Source organism: Ornithodoros turicata, unplaced genomic scaffold (assembly GCF_037126465.1).
Source record: "Ornithodoros turicata isolate Travis unplaced genomic scaffold, ASM3712646v1 Chromosome54, whole genome shotgun sequence".
Lineage (NCBI taxonomy): Eukaryota > Metazoa > Arthropoda > Arachnida > Ixodida > Argasidae > Ornithodoros > Ornithodoros turicata.
Genome location: NW_026999382.1, coordinates 550289 through 567057, shown reverse-complemented (window position 1 = coordinate 567057; position 16769 = coordinate 550289). Strand labels below are relative to the sequence as shown.

Genomic DNA, 16769 nt, shown 5'->3' with positions numbered 1-16769 from the left:
GACGGCTGGTTTCCCTCCCACTCTCCACAAGTGCCCAGGCTCTGGCACTTGTTCTCTGCCTCCTATTGAAAGAACCGAAGGTGACGTCCCTTTCAAGAACCATCGCAATCCCCTCGAGCCTTTGGGCGAGACCTTGTTTGCCCCTGGCTTGGAGCATTGTTCAACTCAATCAAATTGGTGGCTCTGTTAAACACTATTCCGTCATTTGTTTACAAACGGAGAGGTCTTTATTTGGCTATTTCTTGATAGACTTCATCAAGACACTTGTGGACACAAGCTAAGTCTAAACAAGCTAAGGATTGGACTGGATTGCACTGGCTATGACTATGGCTGGGTTATGAGACGTGAATGGTAGTATTCCAGGTGCACGAGTATCTCGATACCTCGACTTTGTTCCGTTTACCCGATGTACACAGAATGGGTTGTTTCAACTATCTGAAGCTTTTTATCATTGCATATATAGGAAACCAACCAGAGGTGACCCTATTGTTCCGTTTATCCGTAATTTCCGTTTAACTGAGTTTCGTTTAGTGGGAGTCCACTGTACTTAATTAATATGATCTCGATCACCAGTATCGCTGAAGCTGGTTTTTAACAATAACTAAGGCCCTTCTTTTTCTGCTGTGGCAAATCCTGAATTGCGCTGCAGGGAACTATGAATTCTGCATTTTTGTGCGGTAAAAGGAAAATTACCCTAGTTCAGACAGAAAATGCTCTCTGTTAGCTCTTAGTGTAGAGGGGACCAGAAACTTAGTCCAAAAACTTTTGTGACTTAGCATAACAAGATACATTGAACTTTCTTCTGAGAGGGAGTGACGTTTGACACTAACTATAGCATTGTACTTGCTAAGTACTCTGCATGTACAGAGTTTACTGTCACACAGAGGTACTTGACAGCTATGGACACCAAAGCAGGGGTCAGCGTTTGCATTCCACTCCAGAATCCCAGAGAGTTGAGGGTTAGAGAGAGGGGTTAGAGGGTTGTTCCAGCACACAGATGGGGCCATGTCACTGCCTGGTGGCCTTATCCGGTTGGCGCATCTATGCTGTAACGCAAGCTGACCCGGTGCGGGCAAAGTCCGTTCATCTCGCGCATAAACTGAGTTAAGCACGCGGTTTCTGCAAAATTCTGTGCAAAACCTCATATTCTGCAGCAGACCCACAATTCTGCTAATTTTTGCAGAATCACGGAATCGCAGAAAATCCTTAACAATAACTCTTATATAACGATCGGATTTCGCATTCCTGCCAATGTCACTATAAACGGGCACGACTGTAGTCCAATACCAATTGAGATTGGAACAAGTATTTTGGCTCGGGCTGCCGTAGTACTGGAGGGGAAAAAATTGAAAGAAAAATGATCCAGCAGCCAAAAGTTGATGAATTTTCTGCTCCCACGTACGTGCTCTATCATTTGCACAAACCGTAACACACCCACATAACTACAACAATATAGGTGCCAACAACCAGAGTGGTGGGGGCGCATCTCTGTGACAAAAGTGGGCTATGTTTAGGAATACATATAAAACTCTCCGTAGTGTCGGCGATGCTGTTTTTTCAGTGTTAACTTGTATTAAAGTGCCACAGTGAGGAGCGGAATGACAACAAATTGTGCAATAAGTGCTGAGTTTGCCGAGTGAGAGACGAGTAATTTTTAAAGAAACAATTAGAATACCGTAATTTCACGCGTATAAGCCGCACCGCAGATAAGCCGCAGGACGCATTTTTAGGGACGTTTTGAAAATTTTCTGGCAGATAAGCCGCAGGTAATACGAGACGACTGATTTGTGCGACAAAGGAGACCACAGAGAAGGCCATAAACCCTGGGGTCTATACTCCGGGATCGGCATAGTGTACAACAGAGGAGGTCAGTTCTAGAGTTCTACCAAGATCGAATTGTGCCCTTGTTGGGCGTTTTTCGTGGATTGAGGGGTCAGTGGTCTTCCAGAAGACGTGGATCACTGTCACAACATTCATTAAAGCTGCTTGGGGGAATGCACCAGGAAGATCAATCTACTTGAGTGTGGACCCGTCCCTGTTACGCACTGTTCGTGCATCGGCAGGTCAGTGCTGTTCCAGAGACACTGTCGGCCCTTTCGTTAAAATCGGCGTATGGGGAAAATACCAGGAAAAAATAGTCATCAGATAAGCCGCACTGGTGGATAAGCCGCAGAGCGCTCGTGAGCAAAAAAAATCGCGCATAAGTCCCCGCTAATACGCGTGAAATTACGGTACTCCATGCTGCTCTTTCAAAGGCCAATATAGATGACATCTTAGGCAAGATAATTCAGTGTTGACAAAAACGTGCTAGAAAACACAGGACAAATATGTAGACAGGACAGGCACTAGTCCTGTCTGCATCTTCATCCTGTCTTTTTTAGGGCCGCTTCCATCGTGTTAGACCTGCCCAATTTCTCACCATCATGAAATTCAGAGAGCGTGATGCATGTACTTGTCTGGAAATCGCTGTGTCAGGAAATTCAACACCTCTCATCTGCAGGACTATTTCTTTTTTTTCTCTCTCTCTCTCTCTAATACTACGCCAGCCAGAGTCAAAATATTCGCTATTCCAGCCTCAGCGTATATTTTTACAGAAATACGATTGACGACATCCTGGTGACCTTGCTTGTGTTCACCTTGAAGCACCCACTTGCCCTTTTTTGGTTCTTGCTGCTGAATTAATTCTTTAAGTGAAAATACAGCTGAACCTCTTTATAACAAATTTCTAAATGCTGGCTCTTTTTTCCATGAAATAGAGAAATTTGTCAGATGGAATACGCCAAGTGAAAAAAAGATGGTCACTGCCGCTACCTGCGCCGCGCATGCCGCAAGACGCCATTTCTCGTAAACAGATATCAAGCTACGAAGTGCACAAAATAGCAATATTCATCACATGACACTAGGTAATACATAATTTATGCGCAATATCACTCAGAATGTTTGTAACTCTGGATGGCCTCCGCTGCTTTCTCCTGGTTCTCCTGCGTGCTCACATATTGCCGTTTCTTGGTCATTCAACTTGCACTCATGACGAGTGGCAAACACACAGGGAGAAAATTCTCGAAAGAACGTGAACACTGAAAAGAACGAGAAATTGGTATCTCCGTAGACATTTGCGCCGTTGGAACTTTGACCGGCATCAGCAGTGAGAACAAGGACAAGTCAGAAGAGCACAAAGCTGCAACCTACTGTCATCGACATCAACAAAGGCAAATGAGACGTTGCGAGAGACCTGCGGTGCACATTTTTGCGTCTGAAAACAGCTACGAAGAATCCCTCAGCGTGGTGGTTTCGAAACGGTGGCAGCGTATCAAAAATTATCGGTGGTGGCAGCTGCTGCACATTTCTACATGCTCCTTTTATGGGCTGCACATAACAACTGCAGTAACGGAGAGGGGAAGGCTTTCCCTCTTCTTCTTTGTGCTGAAAATGAAAAACATGTGCAGAAGGCCCTGGTCGACTTTCGTTGCTCATAGACTTCGTTAAATCCAGCACTAACATACATTGGCGTCAATGGGAACGTGCAGGAGTGATGGAAATTCCTCGTCGATTGAATGAAATCCTCTGTTTACGGAGGATTTTGTTAATTTAATTAATCATTAGTTTAGTTATTCATTGTTTAGTTAATCGTTAAATCGACGTTAGTTATTGAGAGGTTCAACTGTAATCTTTATTTGCATGTCACCTTTTGCTTGCATCTACCATGGTACGCTTTTCTGAGGCCTTTTGTATTCTTTCTGTCATTTCTAGATATCTTGGGTGAGTGCTTACCAGTAACCCTGCCAGAAATTCCTCTCACCACTTTCTCATTGAGGTCTGCTAGTATTTCATGATTTGCTTTGATAACCCACTTGCACAGCCACGAAGAGTCCCACAGACGTTGAGTGCAGATCGATGCAGGCCAGCTGCTGGACAAATTCCATAGTGCAAAAGCCTCACTCTGCGTCACTAAATAAGCTTCGCTTCAAAGTATGGACACTGAGTTCCAAGAGCGAGCATGCGCTGTCTTGTTTCCGCACCACGGTAGAGCACTTTAGCACACGGTGCCATCTATCGTGCGTGGGTGAAATGTTCCTTTCTCTTACAAGCAGCTCACCTTGACATCCTCAGGATGCTCTGGTGAACAATACATGGATATCCCAAAGTGAGCATTATGTTAGCCGTTTTTTATCCTCAACTGGGGATAGTACCAAACAAGATGGCACTCCTGCTCTCCCTTGGACCTCAGTGTCGATACTCTGAAGTGAAGCTTATTTAGTGACTCTAGTATCACTGTCCCTTTTGTATTTGTGCCCAGACGCCAGCGTTTGCACTGTGGACCACAATAATGCTCACGGATGGTCTGCCATGAAACATTTCAACCAGAATGTGTCATACTGTTAAGCTCTGTCTGTGTGCACGGTAGCTCTTAACAAGTGTTTCGTGAACCTTGTCCTTTGGTTCCTGCGAACATAATACTGTTCAACTGGCACGAGTGAAAATTGGGACTTGCCCTTGACCAGCCATGGCTGCCAACTGTCATCATTGTCATGGGGATTAGTAGAATAGAGCTGTCATCATCATTGCTTGGCTCAACCAGCAAAATCCATCTTGTTGCTTTTCTCACTTTCCGAAAGCACTTGGAAAGCCGGAGCTGGTGCATTTCATTCCAACTGGTCCAGAGATGCTGGTCGACCATCACAGATTTTTGTGAACAAAATATCGGGGTGCTTTGTGGTGGCAGGGGGATATCAAATATGAAATATTTGTCTATCGTCATTAATTTCTTAGGCACTTGAGGCTTTGAATGTATTTATCCTTTCTATGTGTTCCAGCCTCAGAACATCAGTTATCTCATGAAATATGAGTCTCATATTTTGAAGGGTCCCACGGCTAGAGGGCTCAGAAGTTAGCGCCCAGATGAAAAATCATGTTCAGTTTGGTAGTGTGTGGCGACTGTCATAGTGCACCAAAATAGTTGAAGATTGGCAGGCACGTCGTAAAAGTTTTCTACTTACATATGTTTGAGTGTCAAAGATCTGTCTCCAAAGGGTGTGTGCTTGTCAGAAAACAGAAACAGTGCCAGTCATATATATGTCTAGTGCGTTTTGATCACTGTGATAATCAGTTGTTTAACCCCTTGCGAATGTGCTTATTCTCCTAGTGTGTCATGTGTTGGCTGTACTAAACAATGACAGCACAAGCACAGAGAGCCTAATAATGTCATTGTTCCTTTATCTATTTTCTTTGTGTCTGGTACTGTGCCATCAACTCGCAGACATATTTTGTCACATTTAACCCAGCACGTCTTTGCCCTTCCTACCGCTCTACCTGAGAAACGTAATCGTGACTGAAACAAATAGGAAGGGAAGGGCTGGGTTCCACGAACGGGCCTTCTATTGGAAGAAAAGTAGGACCGAAGGTCACATGCCTTTCAGAGACCATTGTAATCCCCTCAAGACCGTGGTTCTCGGGCGCGACCTTGTTCGCCCCTAGCTTTGAGCGTAGTTCAACTCTACCAAATTGGTGGCACTGTTGAACACGTCATTTGTCTAAAAACGGAGAGGTCTATTGTCCCTCGTGTTTCGTATACATCAACGAAACTGCAATGCGCTGTTAGTGAAATGTTACGGGTGAGAGCAAAGCAAGGCTGGCACACTTGTCATCACCCTGTTTATTTTTATTTTTTCCGAAGGAAACCTACATTCACGAGGAAAACACAAGTATTCAGCGCTTCATTGTAACAAATATTTCTGTTTCATAGTCTATCGATATTGTTGCACAGCGAGATGCATACAGTGGCACATTCATTTTTAACAGAAGCGTTACGACACGGAAAGGATGTTGTTTCGGGTTGGCAAAGTTGATGTTTCCTGTCATAGTTTCTGTTTTGCCATTACCCTTTCAAGAGAGAATGGTGATAGCATGCAGTCTCGGGCGTCATGCACGCAGCGTCGGGTGTGCTACAGCAAAAAAATTAATAAAAATTATTGAGTTTAACAAAAAGTTCTTTCTTGATTTTTTGTGTACATATTCTCAACGCATTCCTCTACAGTTGTGTGTAAAGTGCACCTTTCTAGCTTGATATCGCCGCAACAAACTTATCCCCTGAATATGAGCCTTTAAGCGATTTTCTCGACTTTGCTGTTTTCTTTGTTTTGTTTTGTTTTTCTTTAACAAGCTTTAATGAGAGCAACATGCTTTTTTATTGGAATGTATCTCTCATCAGCTCTTCACCTGCACGATTGAGTTTGTCTAGAAATCACAGTTATTTTGTATAAAAAATATCAAACTATAGTATAGGGTGTGTGCAGAAAAACATGACCCGCATTTTTACATGTAACTCGTTGTCTACTTAGCCGTGGAACTTCCGGTGGCGCACGACGGCGTATTTATGCGTGCGAAAGCTACAAAAAAATTCTGGAAGCCATACTCAGTGTAAAAAAATAAACAGAGTGCGAAAACATGGGCTTCCATGCATTAGAATAGGGCGGTCATGACAGTGCATGGTAGTGCATTTCGGTCTCATGAGAGTTATGTGCAGGCACCGCTAGGGGTACTGCCGATGAGCATCCATGTGGGACATTGTTTCGATTTATGCACCGATAGCTCTCCTAGCGGTACTTGAACACAACTCTCCTACGTGCACCGTGTTGCCCTTTCACATACACCCTGTTGTCCACCATGTTGCCCTATTCTGATGCACGGAAGCAGACGTTTTCGTTGTTCCGTTTATTTTTTAAGCTGGGTATGGCTTCCACAATTTTTCTACAGATTTCGCACGCATAAATGTGCCATCGTGCGCCACCGGAAGTTCGTTAGTTAGGTAGGCAACAAGCTATGTGCCTAAATGCGGGTCACGTTTTTCTGCACACACCCTGTACTTTTAGCGCTACTTTCTGACATCGGAGACATGCTCTTTTTGGTGACAGACCAATGACACCCAATCATATGTACAAGTAGAGAGCTTTTACGACGTGCCTCCCAATTTTGAAGTTAGTTCGGAGCATTATGACAGTCACCACACCCTACCAAAGTGAATGTGATTAATCTTCCGTGTGCTAACTTTGGTGCTCTCTACCAGTGGAAACCCCCCGAATTTGGGACGAATATTATGTATTCGATATCTCTTTTCCACCACGAAGCACCTCTATTTTTTTTAACAAAATTCTGCGGCGGTCGAGCAGCATTGCTGGATCAGTTGGTGTGGAATGCACCAGCTACTTTGGAGAAATGTACGAGCTCCTTTCCTGCTTACAAGGACATGGGATTTAGAAGCATCAACCCACATTGCATCATTTGGAGGGAGGTACTGTCGTTTAATCAACCCAGCGAAGCTCAAGCAACATCTTGCAACAACACAAATTATGACAACCCGATTAAATACGTAATTAGGAAAAATAAATAATTTGCTACTCACACGACATCTAGTTCACAGACCGACTTCTACACAGTTGCTTCTATTAGCCGGATCCAGAAGGTATGCTGGCACGATCGCAGTTTTCCTCAAATAACATAAGCTGAGGGCCACTGTTGTGAGAGATGCAAAACATTCCATAGTACTAATGTGAAAACGTTGACGTTGGCACCGTATCTCTTTAGTTGGGAAGAAGACAATTACCCAATTGTAATGTGAACGCGCACGTAATTTAGGGATGTTTTGACGGAGAAGTATCGAAAGGCTGACTACATGGCAGATGAACACTGCACAATTAACGATGAAAGATGAAAGTCACTGAAAAGGTTAGCCAGCTGTAGCAGCCGAACCCACATCTTCTGGATTGCCAGTCCAGGGCTCTACCAATTGAGCTAAGCTAACACGCCTTCTCAGCGACTTCCAGGGTGCGTCATCTGAAGGGACAAACCAGTCACTCTCTCTCACTCATCCTCCTTTCACTCTTACATTTTTGCTCACTCATACACACATTCATACGACGCCTGGACCGGCAATCCAGAAGATGTAGGTTCGAGTCCTACAGCTGGCTAACCTTTTCAGTGACTTTCATCTTTCATCGTTAATTTCTTAGGCAAATTGAGGCTTTGTATGTATTTGTCCCTTCTATGTTGTTCCAGCCTCAGAACATCAGTTCTCTCATGTTCTGCACAATTGTTTATTCCACAGCAATGTCATCGTCTGATATTTCTCTGTCACTGTGGGCTGTCTGCAGGTAACCATCATTGGTTCCATCAAACGCATTTGATATCCTCCCCGTTTTTAATGTTTTACGCATATTTTAATGTTGACGATCATTGGCTGGTGTAGGTTTCTCCAGGCGTCGTCTAGTGTGCATAAAGATTGATCGTTTGGTGAAAAAGTGAACACAACCGGTTGTTCCGCAATCTGCCTTTACATAACATTGTTTTGTTAGCAAGAACCCAAAATGGCTTGAAACAAAAATAATTACTGTGGAAAGCAACTTGGAAGCACGTTTTTAGACAAAGGTCTCCGAATTCCATCTTCTTTTTCTCAACTTTAGTAATCTTTGCCAGCTATATGAAAATGGATACAGCACTGACAATATAGGTTCCTATTATGCTTTACGTGGACTAGTGTCAGAAAAAGAAATTGATATTCTGCGCCAAGTAATACTGTTGTAGGCTGTACTCGAACTCTCACACGACACTTGCCTGTCAGGTTCTCCATCCTCCCTTGGATCCTATACCACGTAATGCAATCGCTTCGCTCAAGAGTGGCTGCAACATTTTTCTATTTTTGCATTTATTCGAGAGACAAACTTTCCTAGCTTGTTCGATTTGACATCATGATTGATGAGAAACTGTTTGGGATACTTCCTCAGTCCTCCTTGCTTTCACTGAGTGTTATGGCTTCTACCTGTAATGGTGCACATTTCCTCTCATTTTGCAACGGTCACTAATCTAGGTCACACACAGAAACTGCCTCGACAAAGTCCAACATCATCTGGCAACAATGTAAGAGCATGGTTTGGGCATGTCACATTCTTGGCTTTGAGAACAGAGTCTTGCAAGCTTTTCAAAAATGCCCTGGAGAAGGTTCTGCCTTGATGCTTCTCTCAGAATGGAGTCTACTTTTAGGAAACAAGAAACATTGTTTCGGACGTCATTAGGGGATGCATCACATTGGATCATCACAGGGGATGCATTCAGATTCTTATTGTCTGTTGGACATTTAAAGACATTCTGCACACTGCTGGATGTCCTCAATCGACTCAATTCCTGTCTTGGCGCACACCTGTTCAAGTTCTTTGTTCCCGTAAAAACTTGGCAACGCTGTGCAAACAAATGCCCACTATAAATTTTGATGCGTAATATTTCCTGAACGCCGAGACAGAAAATATATGTTACCATTACAATGCTGCTGCTATGAAAAACTCTCATTTGCATTTGGGTGTTTAAACAAAGGGAAGCATTGTGCTGTTAACGAAACTTTTTGTATGTCACATACACGTCTGCTAAGCAAGCATAGTAGCAAAAAGAAAAATTACAACTTACTTGTAATTAATCCCGATAGATGGCAAAATGGGTCAGGAAGCTACAATATAGCAACAGACGCATTCCTGGCTTACTATTCCATGGGCTTCACTCTGTCATGTGGCTTGTAACAGTTGCCTCTCATACATTCCCAGGGGAGGGTACTCATGTGTTGCAGGGACCAAAAGTACAAGGACCACCAGCACACATTTCACCACCATTAGAACGTTATTAACGTTATTACTATGAGACGTTTGTGGTACTTTCATGGTTTTGTGGGCAGGTGTGGAAATTCCATTTTTCTTTACTGTACACCTTCAATGATTCAATTAATCTCCTATTGTTCTAACAATTTAATTTGTTTCTGTTCTTTCTCTCGTAAAATATGTAATACATTAGGAATTAAACTTTCTAATGTACTCGAGAACTTGTGAAACGTTCGTTGTTAGACAAATTTTTGTGCTTAATGTAAATGGAACATGGTGTGGCACAAAGTGATGTATGTTCATAATTATAATATTCTTCTGTTCGGAACATTTTTTTCTCATATGAATCGCAGCCTTTAGTATGGCACTGTATTTTTCTGCCTTGTTTTCTTTTGTTTCATTTGTTTTACATCCAGAAGTAACGATTGCCTGCAGCTTACAATGGAGCATGAGAAATCACCTTGGCGGTATCCTGAGGACACACCATGGTGGAAGATGCTCAAACAGAAAATGTCGGCTAATGCTAAGGCTGTGCAGGTAAGAAATTCTTTTTCTGTTATTTACATTGTGAGAAAGAAGATACCATATACGTCACCAAGTCATTATCATCAGATGAGCTTGGAATTGGTCTAACTTCATTAAATGTTCCACCATCACTACCTGCGTGCATCTTAACCTCTACAATATATTTAGTTCTTATTAAGTTATTAAGATTATGGTGAAAGAGCAAAATTTGGAGGGCCATGAAATGGCACAGTTACAGGAGAAATGAAGAACAGATTGGAAGTAATAGACTGTGCTGTTTATTGGATTATACAGGGTGTTACCCTATAAAAGTCTACCCGTGACGCCATCCCGTACTCGCCAATTACTCAATGCAGGTGGCACACACATTGTGCGATCTTCATATAAAGCTCATAAGGACATTTAATCTTGGTGAATTTCGAAGTGATTAAGTGCCGCAACACGAAGTTATAACTCAAAACGTGAAATTCCCGTAGTCAAAACAATCAAGATGGCGGCGTTGAGAAGAGCCCTTGCCATGCTGCTCCCCAGACGACGACGTGTCGCATATCCTGCCAGCCGGATGGAACTGCAGTTTTCATTCCGCTTTCGTGTAACTGTCGTATTTTGCTCAGAAGTAAGCAACGTGAGGTACGAAAAATGCCGTCGTACTCAGCAGACGACACCCCAAAGGGATGTCGTCTGCTTACTGAGAGGCGCCATCTTGGCTGTTTTGCCTACGGGAACCTCACGTTTTGCGATATAACTTTGCATAACGGTGCTCAATCACCTCGATATTTGCCATGGATGAATGTCCTTATGAGGTTTATACGAAGACAACACATTGTACCGCCTGCATTGAGTAATTGGCGAGCACGGCATGCCGACGCGGGTAGACTTTTATAGGGTAACACCCTGTATAGAGGAAATTTTTAGATTTTCATCTGAACAATGATTAGAGCTAAACTTTTGTTGAAGAATGAACATGGAAACTTTGTTAATGGAATGACCCAGCTACTTGGAACTAGAAGCTTAGGTCACACCCGATCAGTGGTTGTTGACCGTCACGTTAGGCTAATCCACACCATCATTTCATCTTCATCGTCTTCATCTTTTGGGAATAAAAGTGTTATGGTTGTGAAGACTGGAAAGCGTGAAGTTGCCGTGCCTGCATAGCCGGCAGCTTAAGGCGGAAGCTGCCCCCTGGCACTATCGCAGTAATCAGAGACACATACTTGCTCTTCGAGGTCTCGGCCTCCATTTATTTTCTACATAAGCCGCTAGCACCCAGCAGTGCTGCATCATTGTAAGAATATAACAAAAAGTGTGTGGCACCCTTTTGGTTTATCTCATTCCGGTGCCAGACGACAACGATTCCTCTCGCGGCGGCATTCTGAAATCCAGTTTTACAGCACTAGTCCCTGCAGTGGTTACTAAGCCTAATTCTGAATGTTTTGTTTGACATCTTGCACTCGAAGAGTAGACCACTAGATTGTACTCGGGAAATAAGAAAGAAAAAAAAGCCGTAAATAATGTCTTAAACCTAACTGAAACAGTTAAAATATGGCTATTGCGGCTGTAGTTGAGGAAAAGACATCCTTTCAAGCTGATGTTTATTAAGCAAATGAACTCTTAAGACAAGACGATGATGTGACGTACATTATGCTTACGCACGTTCCTTTTATGATGATGATAGGCTGAGGCCGACTTGCATATGCATGGTGCTCTGGTTGAGCAGTTCTAGCTTGGTTTCTTTGCTCCAATGCAAAAGGATCCAGGGTGCAATATAAGGGTTCGGCAGATGAACCGCCTCGCATTCCTGCAATCCTGTGGGGGCTGAGTTACGTGTCTTGCGACTATCCGGGGCTGCTGTTTCATGCACAACTAGGCTCCAGAGTGTGCTGTGAGCTAGCCGAGGTGTTGGGTGGTAGTGCAATTCATCTAATAGATCTGCTTGGATGTCATGGGCTTTCTTAGCAAGATCATCGAGGATAGAAAAATTTTGTCCTCATAAATAAGTTGAGAGGATTTAAAAGGCTGGCTTAAAAAGCTTGGACATTGTGTCCTTAAAGATTGTGGACAATATGCGCTTAGTGTTTGTGCCTTTGTTAATAATTTCAGTGCCTTCATATTTTGCATTTGTGATCTGCGTACCAAGGAGCCCAAAGGAAGGTTTTATTTGTTAACAGTAGAGTCACTAAAAAAGCTTCACTTCGGAGTAGCGACACTTTGTTCTAAGGGCGAGTAGGAAGGGAAAGGGCAGGCCATTTTGTTTTCGTTTTTTGTCTGCTAGCATCACGTAGTGGCGCTCACCATGCCATCTATCTTGCGCACTTTGAAATGTTGTTCCGGCAGCGAGAAACTCGCCACTCTATATACTGTGACAGCTTTGAGCTCATCTCGAGGAACACTCTCGTGGATAACACATAGGTTGTTACGTTGTGCATCTCTGCTCCTCAATTGCCTCTTTTGCGTAGGGAAAACAAGATGGTTTTCCCTACCTTGCTCGCCTGTGGAGCTCTGGCTCGCTGCTCTGAAGCGATGCTTATCTCGTGACCCTATTGAACACGTCCCTGACCATTCCATGGTGTCCCACGTATCGACGGCGGAGCAAAAGAAAAACTTGTGAAGCTACAAAACGGCAAGGGATATGCCCTGGACTGCTGCTACAATTCCTACAGCTGTTCCTACTACAAGAACAATAACCACACCCTGGACTTGGCTGAGGACCGTTCTCAAACTTCCTCATTGTGACACCATTTCAAAAGACTCCTAAAACATGTTAGTCCTGATGGAGGTGGAGCCTTCGCCACAAAGTTCACGTTTGCCCTGTCTCTTATTATTCGAGACAGTTTAAATCAACAACCACTTCTATTACTTTTGTCAGCTATCTTTCATTTCTTTTGTAACTGTTATTATTATTATCGCGTTAAGCTTGTACTTCATGGATCTAATATTGTACATCCCCTGGTACTGGCATTACGGGTATGAGTATAGAGCATTATTCACTCAGTTGTCTAATTTTGCTCACAATAATCCTCCATGTGTGCACACTCTTGTTTCAGGAACTGTCAGCTTCGAATGCTATTCCCATGAATTACCATGTAGCCTACAAGCAGGTGAGCTATATGTGAGCTATTAGAGAGTTTTAGTACATAGTACGCAGTGGCATAGGCAAACCACGTAGTAGGCAGGCAAGGTGTGAGGGGGGGGGGGGGGCTTGCTACTGACCTCCCTTATCCCGGTTGTGGCAATTAACACACGTACACTCTTAAAAATGAACTTCACCACATAGCACTCTCCTAGCCAACCATCATCTTGAATGATATCGTTATCTGCCCTGATTTGTTGAAAACGAGAGGCGTACGCCTTTTTTGTGACACTTATGCTGTTCATAATTGTCACAGAAAAGGCGTATGCCTCCGGTTTTCAACAAATCGGGGCAGATAACGATATCATTCGAGATGATGGTTGGCTAGGAGCGTGCTATGCGGTGAAGTTCATTTTTAAGAGTGTATACTTGTGCATACAGCCAGATGAGAAATGAAAATCTAGGATGTTTGAATGTTCAAAATGCGATGACGTACATTTTGGCTGTCATGGCCGGTGATGCGAAAATTGAGGTGAATATATAGTAAGGGAATTGTTTGAAACCCACAGTGAGTGTCTTGAATTCACAATTGAAAGAAGGGGCAATTCAGTTCTTCGATTTAGGGTTACAAGTGAAAGATTTCGGGGATTTGTTGGGTGTATAGGAGTAGGCATCAGAAACCACTGGTGCCCTTCACATTGTATATCTCGAAGACAGTCAAAAATGCTGTCACGTTTAGTGCTATTTCCTGTTCCGTCAGTTGATCTTTGAGCATCAAATCATAGAAAGTTGTAACAGACAGATTAAGAGGTTCAGGCTAGCTTTCCAGATTCTCGTCATATACGATGTTGGTGGCAGGGTATTAAAGGAGCGTGGAAGTGACCCCAAAAATATTTCTCTCTCATCACAACTTTGTCTATGTTGTCTTCTGCAATTAATAAAATGAGCTCCTGCTAAAGAACGAGGAGCACGGGTGACCCACAGAGCGCACACGGGGCACACCTTTAAAAAGTCCTCTCCACATGCAAAGAGCACGAACGAAAAGACGTTGTGATACATCACGGACTCCGGCATGTGACCAGTGATGTCCAATGGCACAGCTCAAGCATGTGGCTAGTTCAATCTCAAATCGAACAATCCGGTACACTTGATGTCTCGAATGAACGGGAAAAAATATATGTTGAAGCCATCGGTGAGTTAGGAGAAATAAACGCTTTCCGAATTCTCTGCGCTGCGCGGTTCGGGAAATAGGAGAGGAGGAAAAAACTGCCTCTCATAAGAGGACGTCGTCGCGAGCGGGTTTGAGCGTTCGCTACAAGGCCATTTCTTGTCGCATTATAGTAATTTCTTGATCTGGCTTTAGACCACTTAGGGCACAATAGGATCCTTCGTTGGCAGTGCTGTACTGGTTTTTGTTTGTCTGCAAAAAAATATCAAAGTTGACTCAAAGTGCCGAAAAACACCATATTCAATGCAGCTTTCCGGACGATGTACAAAACGGATAAGACTGAGCTTTATGCCGTTTAATTTGTCATTCATAGGGCTATCGAATGATGTATAATTTGTTGGTCTACTCTGTAAGGAACGTAAGCGATACCTCTTTTAGTAGCACCATGCCACCGAAAAATGACGAATTTCGGAAGCCTTTATCTAAAAGTCCCTTTGGAAAATTCAATTTTGCAACACGCGGGACACGGTGCCACGGCTTGAATGCGCTCCGCGTATAGGGCTGGCAAAAAATTCACAGTGCGCCTACCGATCAAGTCCGACTTTTGATTTTTCTTCTGTGCATAGTCTAAGGAACTACCTAGAACATATAAAATTTTCGAGGCAAGTTTTTGGTGGGGTTTTTTAGATAAAGGCTTCCGAAATTCGTCATTTTTTGGTGGTATGGTGTTACTGAAAGAGGTATCGCTTACGTTCCAGACAGATTAGAGCAACAAATTATACATCATTAGATAGCCACATGAATGACAAACTAAACGGCATAAAGCTCAATCTTATTCGTTTTGTACATCGTCCGCAAAGTTGCAGTGAATATGGTGTTTTTCGGTACTTTGAGTGAACTTTGATATTTTTTTGCAGACAAACAAAAACCGGTACAGCACTGCCAACGAAGGATCCTATTGTGCCCTAAGTGGTCTAAAGCCAGATCAAGAAATTTCTATAATGCGACAAGAAATAGCCTTGTAGCAAACGCTCAAACCTGCGCGCGACGACATTGTCTTATGAGAGGCAGTTTTTTCCTCCTCTCCTACTTCCCGAACCGCGCAGCGCAGAGAATTTGGAAAGTGTTTATTTCTCCTAACTCACCGATGGCTTCAACATATATTTTTTTCCCGTTCATTCGAGACATCAAGTGTACCGGATTGTTCGATTTGAGATGGAACTACACATGTATAAGTAGGGCCTGACTTTTTCGGGTTTTATTTTTGGCCAAATTCGGGGGGTAAATATCGGGTGATATTTTTTATTTGAAAATTCGGGTGTATTCGGGTTAAATCCCGTTACGGCATATTCTGTCGTCAGGAATTCGGGTGTATTCGGGTGATTTTTTTTGTTTAATAAAAATTTGTCTTAACATGGAACTAATGTTTAGCAATGTTATCAAACTTTATTTTAATGCACGCTTATGAGTGTGCCACGCGACCCGGATGTTTTCGGGTAGATTCGGGTTAAACCCGAATTTTACAGATTTCGTTCGGGGGGTAAATATCGGGCGGATACGGGTTTAACCCTAAAAAGTCAGGCCCTATGTATAAGCGGCGTGTGAGCCGAGAAGGAAAATAAAAATGGCAGTTTCTACGTCACTTGGGGCATGTGTCTCTTGTCTGCAACTGCCTCTTGTAAATTTTCTTGCGCAGTGACAACACGCCCCAGAGCGAAAATATTTTCCATGGTGACTCGTGGTGGACACCTTCACAGATGAAGCTGGGTTTCGAGTCACGTTAAATGTCACTTCCATGCTCCTCTAAGCAAACAGAGTCCAAAATATCAAGTGACAGGGCTGCACGGCATCCAAAATTTTGGACGTTCTTATACATCAACTCTATGGGACCGGCGGCCGTTCCGCGAATGAGTCAGAAAAATCGGTCAGCGACTGTATAATGCCCTGTGTGTCCTGAGCCAACTTAAGAATAGTTTCATATACCCTCGTATCATACACTTCTACTAAGTCATTGTCATCATATTCTCCTGTATGGCTTCACAAAGCACCAATGAACAACATTGTTACCCTCGCTTGTGATGGTTGTAGAAAATTTCCTGCTGATACACATCTAAAACATTTTCTCCAGTGTGCTTGCTCAATGATGCGATATGTATTGGATTGTATTCTATAGATCTCAGCATGCACCAATATGCACCAAGAGCCTTCTTTTCGTAAACCATGGGGCAGTTAGTTTGGACACTCTGTATATGTATGCTTTGTATTTCAGATAGTTGACTTGACTCCAAAAGATTGCATCATAGTAAATGAAGGTGCAAACACCATGGACATCGGGAGGACAATGCTGCCAAATTACCTCCCAAGGCACAGG

General features: G+C 43.2%; 1 protein-coding gene across 2 annotated transcripts in view; it reads left to right on the top strand.

The window, feature by feature from the left end:
* Positions 1-16769, top strand: part of LOC135374360 (2-hydroxyacyl-CoA lyase 1-like) — a 77646-nt gene that overhangs the window by 47132 nt on the left and 13745 nt on the right. For both annotated transcript variants that reach the window (XM_064607354.1, XM_064607353.1), the window contains 3 exons: positions 10071-10172; positions 13205-13258; positions 16668-16768. In XM_064607354.1, coding sequence (XP_064463424.1) covers positions 10071-10172; positions 13205-13258; positions 16668-16768 — 257 coding nt within the window. The remainder of the gene's footprint in view (positions 1-10070; positions 10173-13204; positions 13259-16667; position 16769) is intronic.